This window comes from Mus caroli, unplaced genomic scaffold (assembly GCF_978045245.1).
Source record: "Mus caroli unplaced genomic scaffold, Mus_caroli_1 scaffold_8, whole genome shotgun sequence".
Taxonomy (NCBI): domain Eukaryota; kingdom Metazoa; phylum Chordata; class Mammalia; order Rodentia; family Muridae; genus Mus; species Mus caroli.
The window spans coordinates 11,877,731-11,902,363 of NW_028227263.1; the positions used below are offsets into that span (position 1 = coordinate 11,877,731).

Below are 24,633 nucleotides of genomic sequence, written 5' to 3' on the forward strand. Positions count from 1 at the left end.
CCCTATTGTAGGTCCAGTGTGCAAAGTAGAGAGCCAGAGCCTGCTTCATGGAGCTTGCCTTCTGGTGGAGAGGAGGTACAGATGGCGAAAGGTGGTGTGGCGTGGAGAGAAGATGACAGAGGAGTCCTTTCCTGAGCAGATGACACTTGGCAAGCCTTTGTAAAATAAGGGAGTCAGGCATTGACCATCCGAGGAACATTTAAGCACAGGAGAGCAAGAACAGGGCCGGAGGCTCAGGAAGGGAGCCTGGGTTGAGGAAGAGTGAGACAGCTGTGGGAGGTAGGCAGAGTGGCCCCAAACACTCCTGTTAGGGCACCACCATTGCTTCTGGGTTCAGGATACGCTTCCTCCAGCTTCAGTAGTCTCAGGTCTTTGTAGTTTTCCTTATTTGCCACTGACTACAGCCCACCAGGCTAGCCCTGGGGAGTGTGAGCTCAAGGTCCATGGTCACAGCGGCAGGGCCCCTTTTCCTGTTGCTGTACAAAGGAGATGCTCATGACTTTCAGGAATCAGGCACCTGATGGCTCCTATGAGACCTTTTGAGATGTTTAGTAGACTACTCCACTCCCCGAATCTGCTGGTGTCTACTGACCCTTTGTGAGTTATGTTAAAAGGACTGTTTATAGGAGCAGTTGAGCTCAGTGGGAGAAAGCACAGTTACTCACTGCCCACATCTTTTGAAAGGTCAAGCAGAGGATCTGAGATTAAAAAAATAAAATCAAGGGTCCAGTGTAGATCAGTGGTGGGGTGCTTACGTGGTATATGTATAAAGCTCTGGTTTTCATCCATTGGCATGAGAGACATATTCAAGGATAACTTCAGATATTCCGGTCTGAGCAACTGAAGGAATTAAATGAGACGGAGCCAGGTGTGTGACTTTGAGATCATGTTGGGAGCTGAGGTTCAGACATACAAAGTTTGAAGTGCTTATTCAGTGTCCAAGGGGCAGGTAAGGAGAAGATGGTTGACCACATACAACTGGAGTACAAGGAGGCAGGGCATAAGGGCATAATGGGAGGTGAGAGGAAAGCAGCACCCTGTTATCCAGGGAAAAGGCAGAGGTGCGGGGACTGTGTCCACAAAGACCCAAACACAGAAGAATCCACAGAAGGACGCAGTATGTTGAAGCAAAGTAACCCAGGAGAAAACAAACGGACAGGCTCTCAGACTTCATCCTTGCATCCTTGCTTTTCTGGGACCTGCATTTCTAGAATTCTCTGAGCAGACCTCATACACATAAATGACCCAAACATGGCTTTTGCTCTCAACTTCTGACTCTTGCCTAATAAGCTGTTACATACACGTTTGGGTTTTTGATGATGATGTTGTTTTGTGGATACCCAACTACAACTTGTTACAGATACACTTCAAAGGACAGTCCAGAGAAACTGGGGTCACTTTGAAAAGAAGCCTTTCAGATTCAGGTTTCTTATAGTAAAATGTCTATACTGAAACAATTTTAGCTAAAATTTATTTGAGTGACATATACTCTGCCATATTTGCCTGCTCAGTCCCCTCTCCCCCCCCCCCCCCTTCTCTCCCTCCGTTCCTTCCTTCTTTGCCTCTGAGTATCATCTGTCGCAGGTTGGCCTAAAGTTCACCTTGAACTTCGGATTCTCTTGCCTCCACCTCTAGTGCTGGGGCGTGAACTAGAAAAGCACTCTGCCAACTGAGCTATAACCCTAGCCTCCGTATTCTCTTTTCCTTCTGCCTTAATTTGCTAATGTAGGGCATAGGCCACTTGTGTATTTTTAATTACTGCTAGGGAAAAATAGATTCACACAGCTTAGTACAGATGTAGGCTCAATGACGCCATGTGTCCAGACATCACTGGGCCTCAAATTTAACCTCCATTTAGGTCTCAGCCATGTCCACATCAGACACACAAGCCACAGTCACAAGAAGTCATTCTGACTGCTCCAGAGTCTGGGAACTTAATAGCTTGACCCTCAAACTCACCAGTGTACACTGAAGCCCTTTGTGGACTCAAGCTCTACAAATATTCTTCAGTCAAGCCCGTCTGTCTGATTTGTAAGGCAGGGAGGAGAGCTTCCCTGGGTGAGTGACCTATGACAGGTTACAGGAGTACTGAATCACTGAGACAAGCGGAGCTCCAGGGCAACGGTCTGGTTTTCGCTCTTCTCTGCTCAAGGAAATATGAGGACAACGTTCTGCTGTGGTAGCTTACAGTGATAATGACCCTGAGTTGCTAGGAAAAGTTAAACTGTGGGTATATGTTATCTCAAGGCTGCAAGGTACCCCACCCAGGAGCATGGCAGCTTCACCTTCTAAGATTCCTTGGGTTGAGCAGGCTGCTGAGAGTACTTGCTTAGGGCTCAGGCGGGCTTGGTAGCCCTAGGGCACCTTCCTTAGCCCTCTCAACTTGGAGGCTTTTGCTGTTTATCCACTGCTGTGGCCTGAGCATCCCAGAATGATAGCCAGCTCCAGAGCAGAATGTTTGATGATAGCCACCACAGGAGTGACTCAGCATTACTTCACTGTGTCTCTTTGTCACAGCTTGGACTCCTTTCTCTTGGCGTAGTAGCCATCTTCCATTCCACCATAGCTCTAAAGTGGTGTGAGGGCAAGATGTGAGCCCCAGGTGCTTATCCCTTGAGGGCTAGAGTGGCCATTCCTTTTGTCATGTTCAAAGACAGCTGTAGCTTCCAAGCAAATAAGAGTTTGTTCAAAGCCATGTGTGAGGAACAAACTAGGAGCAACAGATTTAGGTTGTCCTGAGTACCAAGTTCCAAGAACAGAAGAGAGTCAGATCAATACATTTGCCAAATATGAGTGGGGACGTCTGTCAGTTGGGCCTGAGAGCCAGGGAATCCCTGCTTCAGGCTCCAGATGTCAACATCCTTAGCTCTGGGTTGCATGGAAGCCAGTGGTCTGCTCAACGGTGACCATTCCAAACTTTGCTTAGTAGGAGTAGGAAGTTAGGTCCGATGCAGTGGTTGGTAGTGTCTACTAAGAGGACTAACAGTAGAGCAAGATAATTTTGACTATCCAAACCGTTGCATCTCTCTACAACCATGAAGGTATAGCCGTTAGCCTTGAGGACCAGCCACACTCGTGTGGCTCAAGTTCTGTGGGACTGTACTAATTACACCCAAGTGCATACCAGAAATGAACAGAAACATATTCAGTAAACATGGTAGCTGCACTATGCCTTTTACGTTTATTTTTTTTTATTCTTTCAACTAAATAATTATATGTGAATGTTTGTCTCCATGTATGTCTGTGTACCACATGAATGCAGTTTCCAAGAGGGCCAGAAGAGGGCATCAGAAGCCCTAGAACTTGAGTTACAGATGGTTGTGAACTGCCAAGTGGGTGCTAGAAATCAGTCCTAGGTCCTCTGGGAGATAGCTACTGCTCTTAACTGCTGAGTCACTGCTCCAGTCTCTTATGCTTGTTTTTAAAACTAAAATTGTTCAGAAGTAGTTCCTAAGGCAATCAGGGATGCGGCGTAATAGCAGCTTAACTTACAAGGACTACAACGGTGAACTCTGAGATGTGATTCTCATTAGAACAGAAGAAAATGTGAGCGGGAGGCTGAACCTTCGCTCCCTAGCAGAGTCTGCTTCTTAGACCTGCTGAAGTCAGTGTTTGCCTGCTTGGCGTCTGGCTGTGTTTCCTGCTGCTGTCTGGTTAGTCTCATCTCACACCCTAGGGGCTGTGAAGGGAAGAGAGTCCACGCTGTAATCCCAAGTGTGCATTATGCAATACTGTAATTCCATTTTAGTTTGGAAATGGGATGCATTTTTCAGAACCTACTAAGAGCTGAGAAGTGTCCAGTTCCCCCACCCGTGAATACCTCTGCCCTACGTATCTGTGTCCTGCCTGGGGCCCACAGACGATTCTTGAGTGACTGGCTTCCCAGAACCTACTGGGCCAGCGGGCAGATCTTTTCTTCCTCCTTATTAATAAGGGTCAGCTGAGGAAGCAGTGGAAAGCTGGTCCTGTAGGCTTCCGGTGGCACAGTACTGTGAAGAGTGAGTGGGAGGTTACCGCTGTTAGTCTTGTTTTATGACTTTTTTTTTTTAACTTGCATTTTCCATGTTGTTTGTTTTATTTTGTTTTAAGTTTCACCTGGCTGTTATGAGAAGGGACTTTCCCCAGCACTAATTGGCTTATTTTCCCCTGTTAATCTCTAGTAATTAGAGATAGAAGAGGAAAAAAAAATGTCTCACTTGACATGTAAAGACTATGTCCTTGGTGTAGACCTTACCTTTCCCTAGGCAAGCTATCTTTGTCTAGATTAAAAGTTATCTTTTATTAGTTTGGCCCTGACTGGTTGGGGTTCACACCTAGGAATCTCAGAAGGCACACTGGAGACTTATGATTTAATTAAACAAAGGCCATATTAGCAAAAGATGGGGGGAAAAAGAATATATTCACTTAGCTTGCTGGCATTTCTAAACCGGCTTGAGCAAAAGTAGAAGGTCAGGTTTCTTAAATGGGCCTTTACACTCAAGGCATGCTGGGTAATAGGAAACTTACCAGGGTTTAGGGACCACTCTCCAGACAGACACAGCTCTCCCCTTTATAAAGTCCGTGCTCTTTGTCATGGGATTAGGTGACCACGTGACTGATTAGCCTCACAATTCCGATCAGGCTCCCTGTTGCTTTCCATTCACAGCCTCAGTGAGCAGAGGCCTGGACCGAGGTCAGGGAAGGAGCACCAGGCTCAGAGAGGATCGTTTTCCAAAGCTGCGCGCTCCTGTAAGAGCCGGTCGGGAGCAGGCAGCAGCCAGGACAGACAGTAGCTTAGGTAATAGAAGAGGCTGAGTGTTTGCTTTGAGCGTGTCTACGGTTTCTGTTTTTAACTTCTTGTATGTTACCCGATTTTACACTCATCTTTCATGTGTTTGTTTTTAGCATGGTTTATTGAAAGCCATGTAACAGACCAAGAGCGCCGAAGTGAGCCAGCACCGAAGGTAACCCAGCAACGAGGGACACGGGTTTGAGGAATTAACTTGCAGAGATTCCCGACCTGGGCCTGGGAGCCTGGCTGAGTTTGTGAGCGGGCCTCACACCCTCTCTGCAATGGGCTGCTGATCGGAGGACTGGACTGTGGAATGTGACCAGCATGAGCTCCCTGCGGGAAGAAATGGATGAAGAGGAACTGGACCATCCGAACGCCTCTCCAGAGAAACGCTATTTCCCCGAGTCCCTAGACTCCAGTGATGGGGACGAGGAAGGGGTCCTGGCCTGCGAGGATCTGGAGCTGAACCCCTTTGACGGCTTGCCGTATTCCTCGCGATATTACAAACTTTTGAAAGAGAGAGAAGAGCTTCCGATATGGAAAGACAAGTACTCCTTCATGGAGAGTCTGCTGCAAAACCAGGTTGTGGTGGTGTCAGGGGACTCCAAGTGTGGCAAGAGCTCTCAGGTGAGGAGCCACAGGATGGCCTGTGGCCTTGAGGTTTTGCCTGTGTGAAATGTTGCAACCAAACAAAAAGAACATTAGCAGCCCGGGACCTTTTAATCAACCTTACCTATTACTACACAGGAAACCGTGTGGAGTTTACCTAGATTAGCCTAGAATAACAAGTCAGGTGATTTCATTTGTAGATGAAGTCTTAGAAGATGAAGTAGGAGTTACCTCTCCAACAGTTTTTAGAGAATTATCCTTGATATTTGTTTACGTGCCAATGGGGTTAATCAAGACACCTGACTGTTCTTGCCTTTTTTTCCCCCGCCCTTTTTAAAGGTTTTTATTTTATTTTATTTTATTTATGTTTATAAGTGTTTGGCCTACTATATGTCTGTGCACCATGTGTGCCTGGTACCCAAGGAGACCAGAAGAGGGTGCCAGCTCCCCTAGAACTGGAGTTGAGGACATTTGGGAGCCACCATATGGGTGCCTCAAACTAAACCCAGGCCTCTAAGGGCATCCTCTTAACTGCTGTGCCATCTCTTCTTCAGGGCTGTTCTTCTGTATGAAGTTCAGAAACCAAATACACAGGAAATTTATTTTCCTCTTGTACTTCATTTGTTTATTTTGGAGAAAAGGTCTCTTGTAGCCCAGGCTGCCCTTGACTGCCTGATCTCCCTGCTTCTACCAGCCAGTGCTGGGATTATGAGTGTGTGTCACCATGCCCTGCAGAAATCCTTATTTGCCTTGCAGTAAGAAATAACAAAATGGGCTGATACGATCCTGGTCTGGGACTACATAGAGAGGAAAGACCTAGGTCTGTTAAAGGATGGTTGTAGTAGCTAGGACTGTGCCCTCACGGCAGAGCACTTGCCAAAAATGCCTGAGGCCTAGGTTCGATTTCTAGCATACTAAAAAGATAAATTTAGGAATATAAATGTTTCCACTATTGATGTGAGCCAAGGAGGATTTATGAACTCGGCAGAAGGCAGTGCTTTTGTGCAAGTACGATTGTAATGGGGACGGGTCCTGAGCACCAAAGATAGACAGTTACTCAATACTTCCTGCCCAGTTTGCTGTGTTTGAACTTCAACTTTTGACTTATCTGAGGTCTGTGTTTTACATTGTAGACTCTTATAATGAAATAATTAGACCACAGAGATTATCTGGTAAGAGAGCACAGAGGTTTTTCAGATGACAGAACTGTGGTCTGGAAGCCTCTGACAATGTGTTGGCTCAGGTTGCATGTCTCCTGAGTAGGTTGAAAAAGAACACTCACCCTGTGCCTGTCTCTTCCAACTCCCCCTACATGTGCTTTGGAGGAAGGAGGGCTGGGCTCCGATGGTTTCTATCTGGTTTATAACTGCCAGTGGTATTCACTCTGGTGAGTTATTTTTATATCAATTTACTGTAATTTATTATAAGAACTAAGTAGATATTTTTTCTGGTTTCTGTGGACAAATGAAACTTTATTTTCGGTTATCTTTTTAAAACCTTGTGTGTGTGTGTGTGTGTGTGTGTGTGTGTTTATTTCAGATTGAGAAAGAAATTTCAGTAATAGTACAGATGTTTTCCACAGCTGTCTCCTGATTCCACAAAGATAGTTTGATTCAGCGTTCTCTCCCCTCACACACGTCTTTTAAAGGATGTGTTTAAAGGATGAATGTAGTAGCTAGGACTGTGGCCTCAAAGCAGAGCACTTTCCAAAAATGCCTGAGGCCTAGGTTTGATTTCTAGCATACTAAAAAGATAATGTAGTTTTTGTTCCAAAACTTTTAAAGGTTTGTGTGTGTGTGTGTGTGTGTGTGTGTGTGTGTGTGTGTGTGTGTGTGGTATTGGGTTTTTTGTTTTGTTTTGTTTTGTTTTGTTTTGTTTGAGACAGGGTTTCTCTGTATAGCCCTGGCTGTCCTGGAACTCACTTTGTAGACCAGGCTGACCTCGAACTCAGAAATCTGCCTGCCTCTGCCTCTGCCTCCCAAGTGCTGGGATTAAAGGTGTGCACCACCACGCCCGGCTTGTGTGTGTGGTTTTTTGAGACAGGGTTTCTTTATGCAACCCTGGCTGGCCACAGACTTACTATGTAAACTATTCTGGTCTTGAATTCACAGATTCATCTGTCTCTGCCTCCTGAGTGCTGTGATTAAAGGTGTGCGCCACTACACCTGGCTATTTATTTTTATTTATGTGTGTGTGTGCGCGTGTGCCCGCACTCTTAGAGGCCAAAGAGAAATTATAGGTGGTTGTGAGCTGCCCGGTGTGAGTGTGGGAACCAAGCTCTGATCCCCTGAAAGAGCAGCAAGCTGTCTGTAGCCTGAGCCATCTCTTTAGCCCTTATCCTTTTAGACTACACTGAGGTAAGGTAGCGCACACCTTTAATCCCAGCACTATGAAGCAGAGGCAGGTGGATCTCTCAGTTGAGTCAGGCCTGGTCTTCATAGTGAGTTCCAGGACAACCAGAACTACGTAGGGAGACCATGTCTTGAAGCAAACTGGGAATAAAGTACTTGATAGGCCGAGGCAGGAGGGTGAGCAGTTGCAGGCCAGTGTGGGCTACAGAACAAACTCCGTCATGGGGAGGAGGGAGGAGGTGATGTGATGCCCTTCTCTCAGCATAACAATAAGGATCAGAAAAAGGGAGGTAATGTTGGTGTCTTGCTTTTTCCTGGCTTCTGGGCATTCATATTTTCTAGATGGGATATCATAAAAACATTGAAATCATCCTCCAAAATGAATCCAGAATTATGTTATATCTCACTGTCATTTAAAACTCCTTTAGTTTGAAACAGTGTCTCCTCTGTCCCTTATGACCTTGGCATTTTCAGGGCACACTGAGTTCTGACCGGAGGTGTCATGGGTGGGTTCGGGCTGTACCTGTGGCAAGAGGGCTGCACTGGAGCTCGCTCTGCCTGCTGTCAGGAGGAGCAGCAGCCCTCCTCTGGGCTGCTGATGTTGAATGTGATTACATAGAGAGATGGCACCTGCCTGGGTCTCAGGGCTAAAGCTGATGTTTCCCCTCATGGTTTCATAGACTGAAGTCCACCCCTTGTCACACTTTGGGATGGCCACTTTGCACTGGTGGCATCTTGACACTGGCCCCCTATTTCTGACATGCCTGGTGGCAGAGATCAGTGTTCTTTCTAATTCTGCCTTCAAGTTAACTGTCTCAGATTCCTGAAGAGTCAGCTCTTGGTTTCTTATTTATTTCATTTTATTTTGAGACAGAGTCTCTCTATGTCTGTAGTCTGGCTGCCCTGGAACTTGATAAGTAGACCAGGATGACCTTGAACTCACAGACATCCTCCTGCTTCCTACCTGCTGGAATTAAAAGCATGTGCCATCATGTTTAGCCTTATGATTAAAAACACTTTTTTAATTATTTTGAGACTAGGTCTTATTCTGTACCCCACATTCACCTTGAACTCTCCCCTCAGCCTCCTAGATGCTGGGGTTATAAGTGTGAGTCACAGCGCCTGGCTTAGCTTTCTTTTTTTTAATAATTTATTTACTCCGTTCTCTGTGGTTTATTTTATTTTATTTTTTTACTTTTTGAGACAGGAGTCTGTTCTGTGTGAGTTATTATTAATAAACCTTTTGTGTTGCTCAGTTTGTCCTGCTGTGGCAGGCCCTGCCCTTGCCCCTCACCTGTGATGGTAAGATGTCCCAGCCTAGGAAGCTGACATACTTCTCGAGGAGCCCTCATTTCCTTAGCAGATAGCTGCGTTTGGAAACAGAGACCTGGACAGCAGATGTGCCTGTTGGCCATTGGCTTCTCCTGTTTCTGGCTCTTCCCGGTAGGGAGAGCAAGGAGGTATGATTTACACGTATCCCCATCAGTTCGTCTGCCTGCATGGGTCCACAGTTTGTCCTAACTCCATCTTACTCTGGGCGTTTCTCTGTCTCTGTGTACTTGTGTGTATTTCTGTTTGTTCGTCTTTGATATTTATCTCCCTCTGTCAGGATCCGCTCGCACCGTTGGCTCCAACCAGCTCGGCACTGGTCTCACTGTGGCCTTCCCAGTTTCTATAACACCCTTCTCCCAGCAACACCACCCTCTTTGTTTATATCTCCCTTTCCGTGTCCACTCTCCCCGTTCCTGTCATTTCAGACTTGCTGCTCCTGTTCCTTCTTTAGGGATTTGTGACCGTTACAAACGAGAAGTACTATATATTCTGTAAATGTGTAACAGTTGTTATAACTGGGTACAGTTATGCTTTCTTTTGTCACTTTAAAGTTTTGTTTGTTTGAGATAACTTCTCAAAGTATCCCAGCCTGGTTCCAAGTTTACTATGTAGACAGCCACAAATGACCTTGAACTTCTGATCCTAAGTGCTGGGATAGCACCATTTTAAACTTTCTGGGGTTTTGGGGGTTTGTTTGTTTGTTTGTTTTTTCGAGACAGGGTTTCTCTGTATAGCCCTGGCTGTCCTGGAACTCACTTTGTAGACCAGGCTGACCTCGAACTCAGAAATCCTCCTGCCTCTGCCTCCCAAGTGCTGGGATTAAAGGCGTGCGCCACCACTGCCCAGCATTTTAAACTTCTTAATCATTTTAGTAAGCTGTACTTTTGTTCTGTTAAGTAGGAAGTCAGTGTCTTTCTGGTTTAGAGAGATCAAACTGTATTCAAATAAGGAGAAAATGGGCATATTAATTTCTTGTTTTCTAAAGTATGCAACTAATCTGCTTTGCTTCCAAGACTTTTCTTATTCCCCATAGTTTTAAGTCTTTCAAAGAAAAACCTATCCTCAGAGCCAACGATCTAAAACTGCCCTCTCTTCTGGTGCAGATGCTCTAGGACTGTTTGGCAACTGCCCTGGGAAGGAGAAAGACAGCTTCCCATCTGTCTGAGGCGACTTTTCCTAGTACGTTTCAGGGTAGTCTCATGACGAAAGCCAGAAGGGCAGAGAAGCATTTCTAGAACCACCTACTGTGTCTTTTCTAGCTTTTACCCTAATCTCCCACGAGTCAAAAGGGACAGCTGCCAATGACTGGCTTTGGCCTCCATGTGGTGGGTAAACTGAGGCAGGCACTTGTAGGGGGTCACTGCTTGTATACACATATACATACAAATAGACAGACAGACAGACAGACACATGCATATTCACACATAGAATGCTTAGAGCAAGCTCCAGCAAACAGGCTCCAAGTATTTCACACATGCATACATAAATACACATAATTGGTGGATGGAAGGAACAATGTTCCAACCCCCCATTTGCACAGATTTTATACATGTACACATACTTGATGGGTGGGAGAAGCAATGTTCCAGCCACACCATACTTTATTCATTCTTTCTTTTTTAAAGATTTATTTATTTATTTTATGTATGTGAGTACACTGTAGTTGTACAGATGGTTGTGAGCCGTCATGTGGTTGTTAGGAATTCAGTTTAGAACCACCCCTCACTCAGCCCCTCCTTGATCCTCGATCTGGCCCAAAGATTTATTTATTATTATAAATAAGTATACTGTAGCTGTCTTCAGATGCACCAGAAGAGGGCGTCAGATCTCATTATAGGTGGTTGTGAGCCACCATGTGGTTGCTGGGATCTGAACTCAGGACCTTTGGAAGAGCAGTCAGTGCTCTTAACCACTGAGCCATCTCACCAGCCCCCATACTTAATTCTTTCTTCCATACCTTATATATCAAAAAAAAATCTTTCAAGCAGTATATAATTATAATATGATTACATTTTAGTTTTCTTCTAATGAATGATTATTTAAAAATGTGTTTTCCAATACCTTTACAAGAAATAACATTACATAGTACAGGTAAAGAAAACAAATTATTCTAAAAAATCCCCACATATATTCGTAACCAAGCAACTTGTTATAGATTAACAAAGTGTAAGCAAGCAAGGGAGTTTTCTCAGCCCGCTTCTCTTACTGGCAGGCAGCAATCTGCCGTTACAAAGGAAGAAGTAATTATTATTTATCTTTAGAAGTAATCTTGTAAGAATCTTAAAAGAATCACAGATCTAAGTTTTTATATAAATATCAGTCATATCTACCTTAAATCCTCAAAATGTATGCCTACTCGTCAGCAATTCTTAATAAATCATACCAGGAAGCTGAGGGAAAAGTGAGTACAAGAAATCAGTCACCACCTGTCCAGCCTCAGTGAGAGCCATGCTGCGTGCTGCCGTCATTCTTGTTCCCTGACCTTAAAGGGCCCCTAGCTTAATTAATAAAAGTGTGCCTTTCTCAACTTCATATTGTTCCCTAAGATTTTTTACATCAGAGCCAGTAGTAAAAACATCTCAGCCTAGTTCCATTAAACAATTTTATTTTTCCAGATGGTTTCTAAGGGTGGTAGTCATTGCTGACAATCTCCATCTCTAAGTTCTTCTCTAGGGTGGTGATAGAATTGTAATCTGCTCCAGCAGCAATGCCTGAAAGAGATCAAGCATTAGTATTGTGAATGCTAGAGATCCTGACCAGTGAGGAACTTGAAGCCTCCTTAAAGTTTTCATACAATTCTTAGATTAAGAGGAATGTGAGGGCAGCAATCAGAGAACTCTATAACAGCATGAAGTCATCAGGACACCTAGACCTTGGGGTTGCCCACCCATGTGGCCATGGCAACCTGTGGACTGCACTGCATGAGTTCTAAAGCCATTTGCAGTTCCTCCTGCATGGCCCTCTGCAGTCCATGACTGAGCACAAACAGCTGAGATTAAGACCCTGGTGGTGGTAAATGTCTCCCTCCAGTCTTGGCTGGGCATCCTTATCTGCCATTCTGTGCTGATCGACTTGACCTATGTATACCCAAAGCCAAACATGTGGGATTTGTATGACTCGTTCATGGTGAAGTACTCTGACTGGATACCAGGCAGAGGGAGGTGCCTTGGGCGTCAACTCCATAGCCCCTCTGCAGGGATCATGTGGAGAGAGTCCCATCTTTGGGTAGATTGCTAATTCTTAGGACTCCTTTGGGGGGGGGGAAATCTGTGGATATCTTGGTATGGAAGAGATTGCTGGGATTCTAGAAGACATGGAAGGGGATGTTCCTACACAGGCCAGAGATATCAACAAGGGCTTGAGGGTCTGGGGGCCAGGAAGAGTTCCATAGAGTAGTGCTCATTTGCTCTCACAGGGGGCTTCTTGCTTCTTTTCCAGTGTTGATGGGCATAAGCTGTCTGTAGCAGTTGACAGATAGGACAAGACAGCTCCCACACCAGGACTGCTGTTGTGGAAGTTGTCTTGCCAGATTGGCTACGACAAGGCAATTCACAATGCTGCTGCTCTAAGTTCTGAACTGAATCTGGCTGGTGGGTTCTTGTAAGAGATCTGAGCAGCTGACCTTAAGTCTCCCAGAATCCCACAGCCTGCTTTCTTGTATGTGCTATGCTGTCAAGCATGGGAACTGGATTCCTTCTGCTTCTCTCCTGAATTTGTACTGGGAGAGAGCATCAGTCAGTAGTGCTGTGATTAGTAGGTAGTAACGCTACCTCCTCTGCCCTAAGTAGGACATTCTGGTGGGGAAAGAACTTCCGAAGAGAAAGTGCAGGACTGAGAGCTCTGTTCAGCAGGTGACTGGGAGACAGCCAGAGTAAGGGTCCTTTGGGGACTCTGAAAAGCCCCCATTGAGGATTGCTGGGCGAGTGTGTGTTCGCCAGTGCAGAGGTTCAGAGCCACGCTCTCTTGGAAAGTGCTCCTCTGTCCCATGATGTTATGAAATGGTCAGACTTCTTGCTTTTTCTGACTTTTTGTTTTAATATTTTAAATATTTTATTGGCTTTTTAAGATGTATTTATTATTGTGTGTGTGTGTGTGTGTGTGTGTGTGTGTGTGTATGCTCTGTTTTCATGCACACCAGAAGAGGGAATCAGATTCTACTACAGATGGTTGTGAGCCTCCACGTGGGTGCTGAGAAATGAACTCAGGACCTGGAAGAGCTCTTAACCACTGAGAACCTCTCCAGCCTGACTCCTCCTCTTTTCAGCAGTACCTGACATTTGTCAAGGATTGACCAGAACGGCCCCTGGTTTGCATAGAACAGTGGTTCTCAACCTTCCCAATGCCGTGACACTTTAATACAGTTCCTCGTGTTGTGGTGACCCGATCATAAAATTATTTTACTACTTTGTAGCTGTAAGTTTGCTACTGTTATGAATCATAATATCTATGTTTTCCCACAATCCTAGGTGACCCCAGTGAAAGGGTTGTTTGACACACACACACACACACACACACACACACCCCGCAAAGGGATTATAACCTTCACACATTGAGAACTGCTAGCCTAGAATAATGAGACCATGAGGGTAGGCAGTCTAACACAGGAACTCCTCCCTGTTTTGTCCAGAGAGAGAACATTGCAGCCTGCAGTTTCAAGGCTGACTGTTATTATCCACATGTAAGGGTCACGTCTTCCAGGCTCTGTAATTAGCTGTGGTTTTTGCTGGGCTGTGAATTTGGTTGCTAAGTAAACATCTGCACTCTGAGCGAAGCAAGCATGTGTTCCCTCCTCCACTGAGTGTTCTATCTGCCCTGTGGACTGACCTTTCCCAGTCACCTGGAGCTTGCTGATTCAGACAGGCCGGTGAGCCCTGAGATCTGCCTGCCTCTGCCTCCAGAGCTGGGATTACAGAGGGGTCTTTTTTCATATCAGTGCTGGACATGAACGCAGGTCCTCATGCAGCACAGCATGCATGCCACCTGAGTCCTCGTGCAGCACAGCATGCATGTCTCCCATGTCCTCGTGCAGCACAGCATGCATGTCTCCCATGTCCTCGTGCAGCACGGCATGCATGTCTCCCATGTCCTCGTGCAGCACGGCATGCATGTCTCCCATGTCCTCGTGCAGCACGGCATGCATGTCTCCCATGTCCTCATGCAGCACAGCATGCATGTCTCCCATGTCCTCGTGCAGCACAGCATGCATGCCACCCATGGAGTGAAGGGCATCTGGCCCCCCTTTTCCTTTGTATTCAGTTTAGGACTCCAGTCTATAGCATGATATTCTACACACACTTGAGTCTTCCCTCCTCCACCAAGCCTTTCTGGAATACCCTCACAGACAGGCCCTTGGGGAGATTTTTAAGTCCTATCAGGGTGTCCATGAAGGTTTTAACCATTACCCCAAAGAACGAAGGAAACAGAATTTTATGTGAATTTCTATTTAGGCCAGTGATTTTGAAACAATTCAAGATAGACTAGGATCATAGAAATTTTAAATATTTCTGGAAAAGTATGACATTGTTTTGCTTGATTAACTCTGGATGAACAGTTAGTGCTCTTAACCAGCCCCTATTTATTATTATTATTATATGTGTGTGTGTGTAGTGTTCTCTGTGTGTGTGTTCTGTGTGCGTGTGGTGTGCCTGTATGAGGGAGATGTTGCCTGTGTGCATGTTTCTGCACCACATGTATGTCTGGTGCCCATAGAAGTCAGAGGAGGGCACCAGATTCTCCTGGAACTGGAACTAGAACTAGGGACAGTTGTGAACCACTCTGGGAATCAAACCCAGGTCCTCTGGAAGAGCAGCCAGTGCTTTTAACTACTGAACCATCTCTCCAGCTGTATAACACATTTTACATAAAAGGATTTCAAAAATAAAATGGCTGAAGGGCAGCTTTGCTGGAAATTGACTCTAGATAAGTTGCTTGTCTCACTAGGTTAATTTTTAATTACATCAAGATAATAAACTGACAAAATATTTTAGCTTTCATTAGTAGATCCATGTTAAGCAGGCTAATTTGGGTATTGTTATAATTGCATGAATTTAAATGCTTTAATTTTGGGTGGTTATTTTGTATTTAAATGCTATTTAATATTACATTCTTTAAAACATAATAACTCATACAATGTTGTAGTTTTGATGGGGCCTTCTTATTACTAGGAAAAATAATTTGTGACTACATGAGTCTCTCAGAACTGGCATAGGTTGGAACTGAGGGACTGCTCATCAGATAAGAGCGCTTACTGCACTGGAGAGGGCCTGAGTTCTATACCATAGATGTCTCTAGTTCTCAGAGATCCGACTCCTTCCTGGCCTCTGAGGGCACTGCATGCATATGGTGCACAGACATGAGCAACATACTCAACATACATAAACAAATCTAAACAATTTTAAGAGGCATAGGTTTAATTTTTTTCATGTCCTTAACTGCCTTTTTAAAATCTGTGAGTCAAAGTCAAAACGTAATGGTTTCCATTTTATGATAATACCTGTATGCTCTTAACTTCATTTATTAGCGATTAAAGTCACAGTCTCTATTGCTCAGAGCTCTACTAAGTAAGGATTAATACTGTTCCTGGCATCATCTGCTGGGTTGGTGAAAGAAAAAGATCTTAGAGAACATGAAGGCAGCCCCGAGAAAGAGCTGCTCCTCCGTGTTTTGAGCTTGTCTGGCTTTCCTAGCAGGGCTGATCCTGTGTCCTTTTTCCCTGTCACAGGTCCCTCAGTGGTGTGCTGAATATTGCCTTTCCATCCATTACCAGCACGGGGGCGTGATATGCACCCAGGCCCACAAACAGACAGCCGTGCAGCTGGCCCTGCGGGTGGCCGACGAGATGGACGTGAATATTGGGCACGAGGTCGGCTATGTGATTCCTTTTGAGAACTGCTGCACCACTGAAACAATCCTGAGGTTGGTATGCAGACGCTCGCTGCACCGCTGCATCGCTGCAGCCTAGGTGCTTCTTTCTTGGCTTGGGTTCTGCAATCCTCAGAGCGTTGGTCTGGCCTTCTGCATGTCCAGCACGCCTGGTGTAATGACGGCCCTCTCTAGCCTGACACACAACCCTCCCTTGTTTTCCCTCCCTGGTATCCTCCGTTGTCTCTTGTCTAAACTTCTGTGATTATAATCCTCAGGGGGAAAATTACAACTTGTTAGTTTCACCCAAGACCTTCCATCTTGTACATAGAGAGCTGTGCCTCCTAGTGAGTCCAGAAGGGCGGTTAGAGGGCAGATGGGACATAGACTTCTTTAGAGTGCTTCCTGTTGACTAGGTGCATCGAGTTCCCAGGGGCAAGTCCAATTTTAGTCATCAGAATATCTCTGACCTGCAAAAGCAGCAGCCTCCACCGCCCTCTCTAGTTCTCACATTTACACATTCTTGGGCATCCCCAGAATTCCAAACGTAAACTGTCTGCAGCTGGCAAAACCATGCCCCTCCTAGAGCACGAGAGCATCCTGGTTAGCCTCTGTGGACACTAAAGCAGCCCATATCCCACACCTGGGATTAAAACAAACACACGTACTCACATAAACACACGTACTCACATAAACACACGTACTCACATAAACACACGTACTCACATAACGGGGTTCTTAAAGAAACAGACGTTCTCACTCCACCCATCACTGCTCTTGTCCTGTTCATCGTCGCTTCTTCTGGAGTTGGCCAGTTCTTTCTAGTCCCTCAGAACTCAGTGCAAGGGTCACCTGCACCAGGAGGGCTCCCCTGGTCCTGTGGGCTGGGCTGTCTTTGAGGCCGCAGTACGTTATGGTATCAGGTGCTTGTGTTAACTGCCTATCAGAGGCCTCCGAGGGCTGGCTCCAGAGCAGGAGAGAGATGCAGAGAGGACTGAAGGGAAGAGCTAGAAAAGCAACTTCGCACGGCCAGGGCTTCTCTGAACAGTGTTCTGTCTCCCTCATAGACAGACAGTGCCTGTGCCTATCCCGCTCTGCAAGGAGTGGCCAAAGCAGCTTACAGCCAGAGGTGACCACCCGATGGCTTCAGGGGCCCTGGACACTGTCTTCCCCTCTAGGAGTTCAAGAGATGGGAATATACCGACCTCAGGGCCAGAATATCTGCACGCCCTTAGCCCACTCATGTGCATGCTGGTGTGTGGCACTCGTGTTGATTAGCGCTGCTTCAAAATTACAGGGCAGGGATGGTGTTCTGCACACTGCTCTCCCCGCGTCTGATATGCTTGTCCTGTGGAGGATGCTCCCTGACTTGGTGGGAGGAGGAGGGAGTACTGCCCTGGCCCAGCCTCTGAAGGCCGTCCAGAGCGCCCTTGTGACTCACTGTTAGAAGCAAGTGTCCAGCCATGGGGAATGTTCAGGCCAGGAATGCCTGGGCCTAATAAGGTTCTACAGGGTGTCTTACCTTTGTAAAAATTCACAGTGTATGCAACTATTGGGTGTATACGTGCTTGTAAACTACCACTATATACAGGTCACATACAAAAGAAAAGCACCCCTTCCTTGTCTCTTAGGGACTCACAAACCAGTTGGAAATTGGTTACACAGGACAAAAGAAACAAAGGGAGAGAGAGAGTGCTTAAGCTTAGCATTTTCAGTCACTATTTTTGACTTAGGAAGGGTGTTGACAAAAGTCTCATTCTGTAGCCAAGGCTGGTCCAAAGCTCTTAGTCCTCTTGCCTCACCCTCCCCACTGTCCCTCCATTTTATTTTTCATTCTTTGAAGTGGCCTTTGAAATGTCTGTTTTAATTGTTTAATAGCTTCAACTAAGTTCTGCAATCAATATATCTAGACTTTGGAAAGAACTCTTAGATGTAACGGTTTTTATGTTAATGAATGTAGAATCATAGTTTAATAATAGTTTATTATTATTATTGAGAAAGTCATGAAAATATTTATCCTGGGATATACTATCATTGTAAGAGTGTAGCAGGACATACTTTTTAAACATTTGTATGTTTTGGACTTGACTGTAATAAGATTATTTTAAACTCTGGATTCTGTCAGGCAGAGGAAGGGACTGTGTTTCTGTGTTAGTGTTGACTCTGAGTGGGAGCCCTGAGGCTTGGGGTAAGCTGTTGCTCATGTAGACGGAGTGTTCTGGCTGCTGCAAGTTCTAGTCTCTGCTGCTCAGACTGCCTTTCCCTCTCATCACTGTAAGACTGGTTAGCAGGACACGGGAAGGGTCTGGTCCTGAAGGTGGCCCAAAGATTCAAAAGCCCTTACAGTAAATAAAGAAAACCCCTACTTTTCTCTCAGAATGCTATCTTCCTAGGATGCCTTGTGGGTATACAGCCAGTGTCTAGCAGGGACTCTGCATAGGTTCCCACCCAGAGCTCTCTATATTCAGGTCTCCTCATCCAGAAAACCAATGGCTGTTCAGAGGGGCACTGTAAGGAGTAAATGCCAAGTAGGTAGGCCTGAAGCGTAGTGTGGGTGGTGGCTAGTTTATGATTATAATTAAATGTAATTAAATCTTTAGAATTTTTACCAGAACCAGTTTGTTTTCCTGCAGAGGTGTGCTGGCTATGATTTTGAGTGCCCTCAGGTTGAATGGTAATCTACACCACAGATGTTTCTTAATGGGCCCGGGCCTTACACATGCTGGGCAAGTGCTCTACCACTGAGCTGCTTTGCCAGCCCTCAGTCAGAATCTTTAAAGGTCATTACTAATTAGAGAAGCTAGTATTCTATATTCAGTTTTATCTTTTTTGTTTTCTTTGCAACCCTACTGGGCATATCATAGATACCTGATAGAGGTAACATTGCCTGCCTGCCTTCCTTCCTTTTGCTTTTTAAATTATATTAAAAAACACAGTTTAGGGGCTGGTGAGATGGTTCAGCAGGTAAGAGCGCCGACTGCTCTTCCAAAGGTCCTGAGTTCAAATCCCAGCAACCACATGGTGGCTCATAACCATCTATAACAAAATCTGATGCCCTCTTCTAGAGTGTCTGAAGACAGCTACAGTGTATATAATAAATAAATAAATAAATAAATAAATAAATAAATATTTTTTAAAAAAAAAACACAGTTTAGCAGGCTGGAGAGATGGCTCAGAGGTTAAGAACACTGACTGCTCTTCCAGAGGACCTGAGTTCAATTCCCAGCAACCACAGGTGGCTTACAACCATCTGTAATGAGATCTGATGCCCTCTTCTGGTGTTTCTGAAGACAGCAACAGTGTACTCACATAATAAAATAAATAAATAAATCTTAAAATAAATATTAAAAAAAAAAAAACCCAAAAACAGTTTAGCTCTTTAAGCTTTTTTCTACCCTTTTTTCCAGAGGGTAGACACCTAAATACTGCATACGTGAAAGTGCTTTCTTCTCTATATTCCATAGTCTCTTGTGCATCAGGGCTCCCATGTAGTAGATCTCCTGTGCAGTAGGTCTCCTATTCATCGGGTCTCCTGTGCACTGGATCTCCTGTGCACTGGGTCTCCTGTGCACTGGGTCTCCTGTGCACTGGGTCTCCTGTGCACTGGGTCTCCTGTGCACTGGGTCTCCTGTGCACTGGGTCTCCTGTGCACTGGGTGTGGCTCTTAAACTTGTTCAGTTTTCAGAACTGAAGAGTTTCCAGTTTTCATTAGGGTCAAACTCAGTATAAAACATTTCTTAAAAAAAGAGAGAGAGAGAAAGTTTTCTGAAGATAAAAATATTAATACAACTTTTTAATGTTATTAAAATAATGTATTAAAACAATGTAAGGTGCTGTGTTACATTGCCTATCACACCAACAGCATATCTATGTAGTTACCACGACAACATTTTTAAAGCATGGTTCATGTGGAATCTTACTAATGTGAAACTGAGAAATGAACCTTGCCAGGCTTGGTGGAATACACTTTTAATCCCAGAACGCCAGAGGCAGAGGTAGGTGGATCTCTGAGGCCAGGAGAGTCTACATAGTGAGCTCCAGCCCAGCCAGGGTTATAGGATGGGGTGGAGGGGAGGTGAGTCGTGTGGGAGTGGGGGGTGGGGGAGAATTGCATCATCACGCTGAATTTAGCTGAGTTTTAAATAGGCCGCTGATCTCTCTCCTTTGAACCAAGGGTGGATATATTTACGTAACTCGTGCCTCCTCCACTTTATAGGAAGCATGGCTTTGAGGAAGCTGAGTGCTGACGAGATGGTTACTCAGCTGAGTTTTGCTGAAGAGGAACAAGGCTGTATTTGTGACATGAAAGGAGCTGACATGAACATAATTTGCTTTGAAATAGGGCAACGGTAGCTTAGTCTTTGTGTCCTAGTTAACCTTGGCAGAAGATGCCTGGAAAGCTAGATTTTGGATGCATTTGTCTGCATCTTGCATGAAATGCAATAATATTGCACTCAGAAAAGCTTCACTCTTAGGTTTGACCACTGAGGAATGATCCACAATTTGATACTGCTCACTTGGTAAGACACAGGATGAGTCTATATGAACAGGAAGGCAGAGAGTGAAGCTTTCTCGGAAAGGAAGGACAAATCTAAAACCTCACTATCCAAACCCTGGTGCCTGAGGAAGTACTCTCTGATTTGATAACAGCTTCAAATATGATAAATCATTTGGTTCACATCTTAACCCTGAGCTGGGTATGGTGGTGTGTGCCTTTAATTCTTGTGTGTAATAGGAAGTTTGAGGTTAACCTGGGCTACATTGTAAGTTCCAGGCAAGCCATATCTACATAGTGAGACCATGTCTCAAAAACCAACCAAGCAAAACAAAGCAAAACAAGACAGAAAATGGAACCTTGCCCCTACCTTTGGGGCCCTTGCTAGGTTCCTTAAACTGCTGGCCCATTTTCTGCACTTATAAATAGGAGGGGCAACACCTTCCCTTGGATTTACTCTGAAGATTACGTAAGAAATGTATGTATTGGCCCAGGGCCCAAACTAGGAACTAAAAGGAAACACTTGCTTCCATTCTCTCGGTCCTCCCTGAAAGGGTATTAAGCACTAAGTTGGAGTCCCCACTGGGTCAGGGTCCCCAGTTCCATCAGGTTTCATTTGTCTGAGAGCTTCACCGTATTCAGAACTGTCGCCTCACAACTGAAGCTTATCATAGTGAAGCAGATCGGGAGCAGAGCCAGCCAAGTGAGCTGTGAAGAGGGTCTCCTCAAAGGAAAGAAAGCACGTGTTTACATGACCCCTAGGCTGATAAAGCCACCTCTGTCAGCTTGGGGCAAGTCCAAATCCAAGCTAAATGTCAGCCAAGGGTCAACATTGCCAGCAGACCCATCCAAGATCCTCAGTCTTAAGTGCTGGGAGAGGTGGAGAATTCATAAAACTTCCTCTTCAAACAGTAAGCTGTATGCGTATACACACAGTATCAGAAAGAAGTCTTGATGGTAGTAGATGATTACCATGGAGCCTTTAATTTTTTTTTTTTAATATCTCAAAGGCCCCTGGGCAGGGGGAGTCCATTAAATCACCAGTGAAGGGGGCTGACGCTGGAAGATTTTGAATTTGAGACCAGCATCTCAGACAAATAAACTAAGTCACTAATCCCCTCCCTGCTCCATCAGGCGTGGTAGCCGGTTTGCACAAGTACTCCAAGCTGATGATTACTGTGTAGCAACTTCTTTCTTTTTTTTAATTTTTTTTTATTACGTATTTTCCTCAATTACATTTCCAATGCTATCCCAAAAGTCCCCCATACCCTGCTCCCCCCCCCCCCCCCCCGCCGTAGCAACTTCTGTTTGCTCTTATTTGAGCAACATTTCAAACTTAATGATGTTAGCACCTTGGTGACACAGTTGTCACCAGCAACCCCCAGTGAGAGTCTTAATGTGAGTGGCTGGGCCATGAGCCTGAGTTCTTTCCTTGTAAAATGTATGGCAGTACCCAGAGTTCCACCAGTGACAGGAAGGGAGGTAACTGTCCAGTAAGGATGTTCCATGACAATACTGTGTAGTTTACAAAGCCACCGGCAAATGTTCCATGCATTTATTACCATTTGTAACAATGAGTTTGCATACCCTTGTGATTAAGAGCAGGACACTGGGTTGTCGTGATCACTGGTTACAGAGGTCTGTAAGGAGAGGCCTCTGACCAGGGCTTCTGTGGTGAGCCTTGAGGACTCACTGAGCATGTACAAAGGATATTTAAAATGTGTTTATGTGGGGTTCCGTGCTGTGACCCTACAGAGTCTATCACCTCAAAGGAATCTTGGCTCCAAGGAAAAAAATGTAACCAGTGTCACAAAGAAAGCCAGAGCCTACGTGTGTGTTTTGGGGAGTCCTTTACACGGTGTTCATGGGAATTCTCTAACCTGAATGTGTCTTCTGTGTAGGTACTGTACTGATGACATGCTGCAGAGAGAGATGATGTCCAACCCTTTCCTGGGTAGCTATGGCGTCATCATCTTGGACGATGTCCATGAGAGAAGCCTGGCGACTGACGTGCTGCTCGGACTCCTTAAAGATGTGCTGCTGGCAAGGCCAGAGCTGAAGCTCATAGTTATCTGCTCGCCTCTCCTCACCAGTAAACTCAGTTCCTACTATGGCGACGTGCCTGTCATAGACGTGAGGAATAAGCACCCCGTGGAGGTGGTGTACCTTAGTGGGCCTCAGAAGGACTCCTTCGATTCTGTCGTACGCCTTATCTTTGAAATCCACCGCTCGGATGAGAAGGGTGACGTTGTGGTCTTCCTGGCCTGTGAACAAGTAAGTTAAGGGGCATCCCAACGCAAAAGTGTTGTCAAAGGGCATTTCCTGTGGGAAGCTTTTCCGTCAGCAGCTTGCGGCTCCCATTGCACAGCGGCCGTGTCGGGAATTGCATATTCTTGACAGCACACCTCATACCACATAAGCTGCAGCACAGATAGGGTAGACGACACCTCCGTGAGAGCCTTGCCAGTCTCTCGGGGCTGAGAAGGAATAGGATGGCATCCTGAGGATCTAGGACCCAGCTTGATGGAAGCTGGCCGTCTTTCATGGCGACACAGTGGACACAGAGGACTCCACACTCTGCTGCCCTCTCAGCAGCACCTGAAGTAGACCACTCTTCTTAAAGACTAGCAGCCTGTTCTACCCCAGCCAACCTCCAGTGTCTCCAACCTCTCAGTACAAAGCAGGTGTGCAGGAGTTCCAGTGATTAACAGGAACCAGAAAGTGTTGGAGAAAGGTTAGCTACAAAGGAGTGAGCCCCTGCCTTGGTGTGGATCTGCCAGGGTGGGGTGAAGGGTGGGAGGGGGTAGCTCGGAGATGTGGCTTCAATTCAGGCTCAGAACTCTAGGAACTTGGGGTGGGGCTTGAGACTTAAACCTTGTTTCCTTAGGAAAGGAATTCAGAGTCTCATCTGCATAAGACATGTATCAGTTGTTTGTGTAGATGATACACCTCTTCTGAATACTAATATTCTATGGTGGTAATTTAGTGCCTCACATAGAATGTTTAAAAGGCCCTTGGGGAGGTAACAGAATGATTAAGGGCAGAGCAGAGCCTGAGGAAGGAACAATAGTGAAGTCAGGACATTTGAAAGTTGAAACTGCCAGATGGAGACCGACAGGAGAAAGAGTCATCTTTGAGATTAAAATCAGACATTTCGAAGCATCCAGGTTCAGGCAGGGTCATGGACTCACCAGGCTGAACCATGAGATCCTAGAATCAGAAGGTGGAAAGCTAGCCTTGGCTTCAGAATGAAGCTGTCTCAAAAAACATCCCAAATGGATGCTTTGGAAACTAAAGGTTGTACCAGGTTTGGCATAGAGGTTGTCTTAGAGTCATGTAATGGAACCTATGCATCAGTGACACGGTGACCTTTAAGCTGGTGAGCTGACTTAGAAAGTGTCCTTTCTGTTACGAAACAGTAGGCATGGCAGTCTTCTCCCATGGAAGTGATGGTCATGAGAACTGCAGGGGGCTCTCACCCTCCTGGGCCCAGAGCACGGAGGTGCTGCTGCAGTGGGCTGCCAGGGCTAGACTCTTCCTTATCCAGGGGCACAGCAGCTGCCTTGCCTGCTGCCCAACACCTGCTGGCTCCTGCAGACGTGCCAGAAAGCCCGAGCACTGCAGGTCTGGATTTCGTCTGTCTGCAACCTTGCAAGCTTACCACTGTGGTACCGAGGAGCCTTTCTCAGCAGCGCTCCTGTCCTAAAATCCCTGCTCAGAGCTAATGATGGTTGTTTGCCTCATGCTACTCAAACCCATCTTGGCTTCTACATACAATTAAAACCTGCTGTGGTCCTTCAGGACCGTATAAGACAAGCGTAGGTGAGAGCTGTGTTTTTTAAGAAATTCAAATTGCAGACATTGCCGCCAACCATAGTTTTGGGAGTTGGCTGTGCACTCTTGTCAGGTGTATCACACCTCCTCCAGCTGCTGACTCCCCCACACCTGCTGTGAGCTGGTCCCCATGTCAGTGCACGGGCTTCCCTGTGACTCGTATTGACCACACTGAGCACCCTGAGTGCTTCCAGCCTTTTTAACCTGAGAACAAAACATGAACTTAAGTAGAAGATGTAAGTTGCGTTCATAGAGTGTAGTCTGACTGGGTCACTGTGCGGGACCAGCAGGCCAGTGCTCAAGGGTTGGAGTTTCCTGGGAAATGCTCTGTGTGGCTGTGGGGCCTCATTGATCTCAGACTTACTGAGTAATACCTGAGG

The 24,633-nt window shown here is 45.7% G+C and overlaps 1 protein-coding gene across 4 annotated transcripts in view; it reads left to right on the forward strand.

Moving 5' to 3' along the window:
- Dhx32 (DEAH-box helicase 32 (putative)) overlaps positions 1-24,633 on the forward strand; it is a 60,500-nt gene that overhangs the window by 17,591 nt on the left and 18,276 nt on the right. For 3 of the 4 annotated variants that reach the window (XM_021166201.3, XM_085841217.1, XM_021166200.2), the window contains exons 2-4: positions 4,885-5,398; positions 15,785-15,978; positions 22,321-22,693. In XM_021166201.3, the coding sequence (XP_021021860.1) occupies positions 5,096-5,398; positions 15,785-15,978; positions 22,321-22,693 (870 nt within the window). In that variant the 5' untranslated portion in view covers positions 4,885-5,095. Of the gene's footprint in view, positions 1-4,664; positions 4,778-4,884; positions 5,399-15,784; positions 15,979-22,320; positions 22,694-24,633 lie in introns of those variants that run through there. The other variant, XM_029479342.2, reaches the window with a different exon arrangement.